Genomic DNA, 7,783 nt, shown 5'->3' with positions numbered 1-7,783 from the left:
TTTACGGTATATTTTATACTTTTCGGTATATTTTGACGTCGAAAATGAGTCGACGGTATATCGGTATATATAAGTATATTTAGACAATTGTTCGTAATATACTTACGGTATATTTGAGAAGATTACACATTTTTGAGAGGATTTCAAAGAGAATTCAAACAAAATTATAGTCAGGACTGGGAAGGCTTTACCAGACACTAAAAATTGTATATGCAGGAGCAAAATTGGATCGATACTTATTTCAAGGCTTTCAATAGCGACATAATGAGTCGCATTGCATTGAACTCAATAGCACAGGGAAGCATTTTTTAAAATCTTTTGCGGACTATCAAAAATACTTTTAAAAAAATGTGTTTCTATTAGTCTTTCATTTATAGATTGATTCGTTTGTCGAGGAAAAAAGTTTAGCTGTCAAAATCAGAAGAGCCGAATGAACGTAATAGCTCCTTCTTCAGAGCACCACCTACCGTTACCGTATCAAACGTTTTCGCGTGAGCGACTATTTTCTGAAGAGAATTCAACAAAAATCAACTTTAGAAATAGATTTACCATAAATAATGTATCTAATCCATTATAGGAAATCCCAAAGGATATATAAGGGATAAATAAATTAATTTTATTTTCATGGTATATTTTACGGTATATTTTGAAAATGAAAAAGTTTATTTCGGTATATTTTCGAGGCCCTCACGGTATATTTGATCGATAATGAAGAGGTCACACTGCATTGGTGATATCGCTTATCGAAAACCATAAATAATTAATTATTAATTAAAGAGTGTAGAGTATGTCTTAAGTAAACAAAGTGTGAATATTTTACAATAAAACATCCTGTGTTTATTTACTTTGTGGTTATTAACTTAACGCTCCTTGTTCCCAGCGCTAAAATTTCCATATACATTCAATACAGTATAAACTTATGTACGTACATATGTACTACGTACATACGCAGCAATGGCAGACAAATACTCTTCAGATCTAATGCGAATGGTTATTGCTCAAATAACCCAAACTATTGGATATAGCAGCACACTGAGTGCACCACTAGAACTGCTGCAGGACATTTTGCTAAAATTTATGCAAGAATTCGGACGCGACTTGCATGGGCAGATGGAGCACGGTAAGCGAAGATACACTGTTCATTGGTTCTTCATTGTATTAGTTTATATATTGTTTTTATTGGTGTAGCAAATCGGCTTGAACCAAACCTTCAGGATGCACGCCTGACATTAAAAAGTCTTAGCATTAATGTTCATGAACTTTTGGACTATATTGGAAATGTCGAGCCGGTTCAATTTAATCGCGATGTTGCTGTGTTTCCTATTAAAAGAGCTTCGAATATGAATTTTCTAAAGCCTGGAAGTGCAGAGACCCTGACCCGTCCAATCTATATATTTGAGTACTTGCCACCAATGCAACCAAACGCTGAACCAAGTGAACCAACGTCTACCGCGATGAACACTATTCAGGACTCTGAGTCTGAAAAGACGCTAACACCGCAACAAGGAAGTGTCTCGAAAGTAGATTTGGATCCGCTAGGTATGGTAGAAAATCGGACATCAATACCAATTGATACTCAGTCGCAGTCCACGCCACTTAATTTTCCTTCGAGCAAAAACTGTGACCCCGATAATGGACGGACAGTACGCGAAATGAGTAGTGTGGTAATGACAACAGGGGGCTTCATTTCTCCAGCTATCGAAGGAAAACTCCCAGATGCTTTTGTACCTGATATAATTGGTAAGCTTTATCGAACTTCTACATTCTCTGAATTTATATTGTATTTGGGTGTCTTTTTATATTGATAGAAAAATATAAAGGGCTGCATGCACCGCCAATACCCTCGCCAGTAATCGCTCCGCTGGAGACCGCCGCAACTAAGCCGGATACATCAGTCATTGGAGAAATTCGATACTTAAATTCAACCGCATCGAAATTAAATGAAAGAGACCATCAACATATCGAGAATCGAAACCCACCGATAGCTAAGAATAGTAAGAAAGAGGGCAAATTTGTAACTCCTCAAGAGAACGCGAACCCGTCGGTAGCAGTGATGTTGAACGCCAAAGACTCTAAGAAAAGCAAGAAACAAAAATATTTTTTATCAAACCTGTCCGGCATAGAAAGGAGTAAGGCCGAAATGAATGTCCATGGTGGTAAGGCTCAAGACAAAGCGCAGCGGAAAGCAATGAAAATGTTTCAGAAATTAGCAAGGAGCCAAAATGAGGGCGGGAGCAGTCAAGTTCTACACCTGAAAAAGTCAAAGAAGCGTCTTAATCGGGGAACATTTTCAGACGGATCGTCGGAAAGGATACAAATGGAAAAAATATTAAAGAAACAAGCTAAACACAAACAAAAACGGTTTCAGGGACAGGGCCTGCAGTCTGCGGTTGAGAGAAAGCCGCTAGATATTGCCCTAGCCACCAGTGATCCTGCTCATGTTGGAGTGGCTTCAAAAAGTGTAGCGAAAAGTCACGAAGAAACTGATCTCAAAAGTAATGCCGATAGACGCACAACTGTTGTTGTTGGCGCACATATGCAGAATCAGGCCGAATTTCCATTAGTAAGCACAGCGTCGGAGCCAACTGGACCACAGGGACCGCAAACAGGAGTATCAGCAACAAAGAAGAATATCATCGAGCCAGAACGAAACAAATTGGATATTTTTAAAAAAATTTCAAAGCCAAAAACGTTAAGGCTTGAGGGCCCAGCGCTATCGGGCACTCTATCTGTTGCTGGAAGCCCATTTGAAAGCACAGCTGGCAACCCACCACTGATTAATTTACCATCCGGAACGACCATAACACCAGCGCCGGCACTGGGACTCAGTATGGAACACATAAATGTTACCAGCAGCATTTCATCAGTTTGTCATCAAACGCTACCCAGCTACGGTGTAATGCCAACTCCAGAAGCAGCATCACCTCAGGCAAATGTTGACCTAATGATCATAGATTCGTCAAAGCCAAAGAAACGAGGACGAAAACCAGGTGGCAAGAATCAAACCAAGCTCATTGACACTGTGGCGCTGCTGGAGTCGCAGACGCAGCCGCAGCCGCTACCTCCAATTCAATCGACGAAAAAGGGCAAGCAAACCCACTTAAATGCACTATCAGTTTTGCCCTCATCTGCATTGCTGATGAATTCCAGTTTGATCCCTGAACCTATTCCTATACCAACGGAGCCCCTTAACTTGAGTAGTGTACCTCATTGCAAGGGGAAAGAGAAGAAGGAACGAAAAAAATACAAGTCAAGATATGACGCTTTCCTACCCGAAAATGAGAAGGAAAAGGAAATAGGTTACAGCGGTAACTCCATCGAGAATACCTCCCCGACGAGACCTATTGTACATGTTACCAAAACCAGTTCTATTGTTGCTAGTGCTAGCCAATATATGGCGGTTGGGGGGGGTATGCCACATTCGTCTTTATATCCCAGCAATCAAACGGGAATCGTGCCTTTGTTACCACTCTTACATTTTCCGCCACGACCAGGTCTGATACCTTCTGGGCCAGGTCTGATACCGTCTGGGACAGGACTATTTCCGGCGGCGGCAGGTCTGGTGGGGTTTGGAAGTAGCGGGTCCATGCCGTCATTCATGTCTTTCCCAGGAACAAGTGGATACGCTACTGATTCAGTTTGTCGTCCAAGCGCTGTTGATACTAGTGGTACGTCAATCGAGATTAATCATTTATAATTATTCGTTTACTTATATTTTTGTTTTCCTAGAAACAGATACAATCGGACAGTTTCTGAGGGGGCCCTCCGCCCAAACTGATGCAATGACGGAGCGAACCTATTGCAATGTTGCTCCCCTGGTACCAGAGTCCATGAAGTTTAGTGTAGGTGAGTTGTGACTGGCTGCTCTTAGGAAACAGATTTGTAATGCATTTGAACGCAGGAGGAGGTGGAGCAGTAGCTGGAGCTACCACTGGTCCCACTGGTACAGAAGCTGTTTCAAAACCAAAGGCGAAATCATCTGCACAGGCTACCGGCAATCTCGGTGATCCGATTGAGGTGTCAGATGACTCCGATGAATCAACACAAAATAAGAAACAAATAATCCCGACGAACCTTGGCAGGTCGAACACGTTACAATCGCAACTTCTACCACATGCAACAACACCAGCTACTTCTATAGATGATTCTCAACATCATTCAAAGGACATACATCATCCCTCAATTTCGCCAAACTCGTGTGATTCTATCAAGAAGTTTAAGAAACAATCAAAGCTTGGCCATCAGGATGTTAAAATGTTAGCTTCTACAGCCACACCTTCCTGCAACACACCCTGTTTCCCAGAATTTAATATGCCCAGTTTCAAAGGAGGTGACAAGTTTAGCTTGGCTGGCGGCGCGGATCTCATCCCATTGTCACGGTTGGAATGCGGATTGGCGTATTCTTCTCAAACGGTTCCCGTCACAAGTTTGTCAGCTGGCGCAACATCGGCTTCCGGCCTGGTTCCCGCACATATGAATGTGTCCGAGGATCAGCAGTTTATGCCTAGCTTTTCGAGCTACGAGGATATTACCATCACGCCAACAAGCAGATTGTCCAAGGGGCAATTAACAGATGAACAAAAAATGCGTAAGCTCCATAAAAAGCTAAAAAAACCCAAGGAGGGAAAAGTAAAAAAAAAGAAAGAGAAGAAGGATAAAGTGAAGGAAAAGGAAAGAAATGGCAGTACTATTCATAAAAGCGAAAAGAAAACCAAAGGGCCCGACAAGAAAATGAAGAAGGAAAAGAAGAAGGAAAAGCAGGTGGGTTTCTTTGTCTAAATTTAGCTTGCAACGAGTATAAGGTTGAACGGGCATAATTTATTATGACTCTTATCGCATTATACACATTCATACTTATACCAAATTTGAAATATTTTTATACCCGGTACTCGAAGAGTAAATAGGGTATATTGTATTTGTGCGAATAACGGTTGTATGTAACGCACAGAAGGAAACGTTTCCGACCCCATAAAGTATATATATTCTTGATCAGCATCAATAGCCGCGTCGATAGAGCCATGTCTGTCTGTCCGTCCGTCCGTCCGTCCGTCTTGTTTGTCGGCTAGTTCTCAGAGACTATAAGAGCTAGAGCCACCAAATTTTGGCTCCAGACTGCTGTATGCTCACACTGAAACCAGTGTATTTAAAAAATTAGCCCCGCCCCCGCAAAAGGGCGAAACCTCCCAAACCTACAATTATGAAGATAAAAGAAAACTAACGCCATTCCGTAGGGAATGACCATATCTATCAGATCACCGAATTGGGATCCGATTGGAGCATTATTATGGCCACAATGAAGAAATTTATTTGCAGTGGCAAAACCCACCCCGTCCCGCAGTTTATATTTGTTTTTTGCACATTCTCTCATCCACACTCTGCTTCGCGCAGGGGCAGAGGCCTCTGCCTCTAACACGTCTCTGCCTCTGCCGCGTCTCTGCGCTGATTCTGCAGTGTGTTGCTTTAGGGAAGGGGGGTAAGCTAACGGAGCGTGTTGGCGTGAGAAGTTTTGTTGATGTAGATGACAGATGAAGAAAAAATGTAAAATTTGACAAATAACCGCTAAGGTGCAGATGTAGTACTGAGTGCCGGGTATAAAAGTTGTGACGCGTAAGAAGCGTCTCACACATCCCTTCTCGTTTAAGTTACTTTGGAGCGTTTCATATTTGAAACTTGAAGACTATTCCAGCCGTTACAACAATTAAAATCTTGATCTATATATAATCTATACAGATTAGACACCCCCTGTTCCGCTCTTAATTTCAGATAATAGCCCTTGTCCCGGCAGATGCAGAGGACTTTCAAAACATTCATCATCTGCCAAAGTCGAACGAACTCAGCTCTAGTTGCGAAGTCTTTTCTGGGCCATCTGTAATGCCATCCATTCCTATCCAACCATCACCAAAACAGTCGCCAAAAGCACCCCACGACACATCACCCATATTGGAGTTTTCCACAAATCCTGTCCCAAAACTTACTCTAAAACTAGGTGGTAGATCCACACCGATACCGTGTGCCGACAAGGATATAGACGCACAAGACGCTGGAATCGTACAACTTTTAACTATGGGGGGCCATCAAAAAAAAAGGGAACGCGAACGAGATGATTCTCCAGAACTAGCTCGCTTTTCCCCCTTGGTTACTGGACCACCCAAGGCCAAGCCATGTGAGTGCAACATTGAACCATTAGCAAATGATAAGGCGACTAATGGAAATATGAAACATTCAACATTTAGGTGAAACTTCATTTTCAAGCATATCCAGTAATGCGGTAGTGCCTTTAAGCGACTCTAACACGACCAGCAGCCCGGTAAAGCCTTTAACCTTATCCTTGGCTCCCATGCCGGCACAGATGCTGGCAAGACATCCTGCTGCTGCTAATTCAGGCGGCTGGATTTCTAATACAAGTAATAGTGCTGTAGCTTCGTCCACGCTTTCTGCCAGCTCTGTTTTGTTACCACAACAATTGATGTTGGCATCCAAGCCCCTTATGAATAACTTTACTTCGGTAATGGGAATCAGCGCAGAGACGCAATCGGGAACAGGGCTGTTTCCTGTTTCCCCCAACAATTTCTCAGACTGTCCTCCAAAAATTGTGGAATTAAAACGCCCTTCATCTTATGTTGACGCCGAAGGTAATCGAATCTGGATTTGCCCGGCATGCGGAAAGGTTGATGACGGCTCCGCAATGATTGGATGTGATGGCTGCGACGCTTGGTACCACTGGTAATTAATAAAAATAGATAATCATTTGTCCTATAATTTTCTTACAACCCATATTCGACATCAGGACCTGTGTTGGGATAACTGTTGCTCCGAAGGACAATGACGATTGGTTCTGCCGAGTTTGCATTACTAAAAAAAAAGTACATGGCTCAGAGAAGAAAAGGAAGCGAAACAAGAAAAAGTAACTAGAACTTAGTTAGCCTTCGATTTTTAAAACACCCCATTAAATCAAAAGTTGTATTGTATTGTTTATGTATACATATATGTTCAATAAAGATTTATTATGTAGAAAAAAATTAAGCAATAGACTTTCATCCGGCTATTTTTTTTATTTTAATGAGTACAATGTGATGTGTACATATGTATGTACGTACATACACATGCCTACATATACATATGTACAAATGTTATACAGACGATTTTTACAAATTATAATTGCACATCGAAATCGATTTGCACTTGTTTTGGAACTAAACAGCTTTGTACCAGGCTGATTGCAACCTATCGGAATAAGGTAGCTATCCAGTCAAACCAAAGCAGCACAACACAAACTCGCAGTTCATCATATGAAAACTCCAAGAACCTATTCTAAGCATTGTAACATATAATATGTACCATTGAGCTGGCAACATCACAATATTAAGCTGGTGGATGCATTAAAGGAAAAGCGGCTTTTAAGCCTGCCTTTGTGCTCAATAAAAATATTAATCATCATTAAGTGCATATACATACATAAGTATATGTACATACATATGTACATAAGAATATGCATGTTATGTTTGTATATATCGCTAAATTATTTTCAACAACATCGACTATCTCAAGTATTAATAATACTAGTCGACAAAATCGAACTTTTTTTTTCTATGGCAGAATTATTGTTAGAGAATTTTTAAAAACTGGTATTTGTTTATTGCTTTTTGCAGAGGTAGAGGTTCGTTTTTTTCACATAACTTAAATATCGTAGATCTGGTTGCAAGGGGCACTCCCATTCTAATAAGCTAATTGATGCAGCTAAAAAATAAACCCAAACTTTGTGGTTTTAGTTTACCGTCTGGGA

At 41.1% G+C, this 7,783-nt stretch overlaps 1 protein-coding gene across 3 annotated transcripts; it reads left to right on the top strand.

Annotated features, from left to right (window-relative positions):
* The first annotated feature begins 733 nt into the window (after positions 1–733).
* LOC117902952 lies at positions 734–6,958 on the top strand. 3 transcript variants are annotated; one of them, XM_034814574.1, is made up of 8 exons: positions 734–1,120; positions 1,189–1,740; positions 1,809–3,668; positions 3,730–3,845; positions 3,898–4,761; positions 5,764–6,163; positions 6,234–6,723; positions 6,788–6,958. In XM_034814574.1, the coding sequence occupies exons 1-8, from the start codon at positions 955–957 to the stop codon at positions 6,906–6,908; spliced, it is 4,569 nt and encodes a 1,522-aa protein (XP_034670465.1). In that variant the 5' UTR covers positions 734–954; the 3' UTR covers positions 6,909–6,958. The 3 variants fall into 3 exon arrangements, with proteins under 3 accessions (XP_034670465.1, XP_034670468.1, XP_034670466.1); XM_034814577.1 differs by having other exon boundaries at positions 3,736–3,846; positions 3,902–4,761; positions 6,788–6,957; XM_034814575.1 differs by having other exon boundaries at positions 735–1,120; positions 3,730–3,846; positions 3,902–4,761; positions 6,788–6,957.
* Positions 6,959–7,783: the final 825 nt, after the last annotated feature.

The sequence above is a fragment of the Drosophila subobscura genome, chromosome dot, assembly GCF_008121235.1.
Source record: "Drosophila subobscura isolate 14011-0131.10 chromosome dot, UCBerk_Dsub_1.0, whole genome shotgun sequence".
Taxonomy (NCBI): Eukaryota; Metazoa; Arthropoda; class Insecta; order Diptera; family Drosophilidae; genus Drosophila; species Drosophila subobscura.
The sequence above is the reverse complement of the archived record's forward strand: the minus strand, read 5'-3'. Positions and strand labels throughout refer to the sequence as shown.

Bases quoted from the DNA above. Each gene is read 5' to 3' on its own strand.
- LOC117902952 (XM_034814574.1), top strand. From the start codon at position 955: ATGGCAGACAAATACTCTTCAGATCTAATGCGAATGGTTATTGCTCAA. The intron at 1,741-1,808 runs GTAAGCTTTATC...TTATATTGATAG, and splicing joins TTTTGTACCTGATATAATTG to AAAAATATAAAGGGCTGCAT. The intron at 3,846-3,897 runs GGTGAGTTGTGA...ATGCATTTGAAC, and splicing joins AGTCCATGAAGTTTAGTGTA to GCAGGAGGAGGTGGAGCAGT.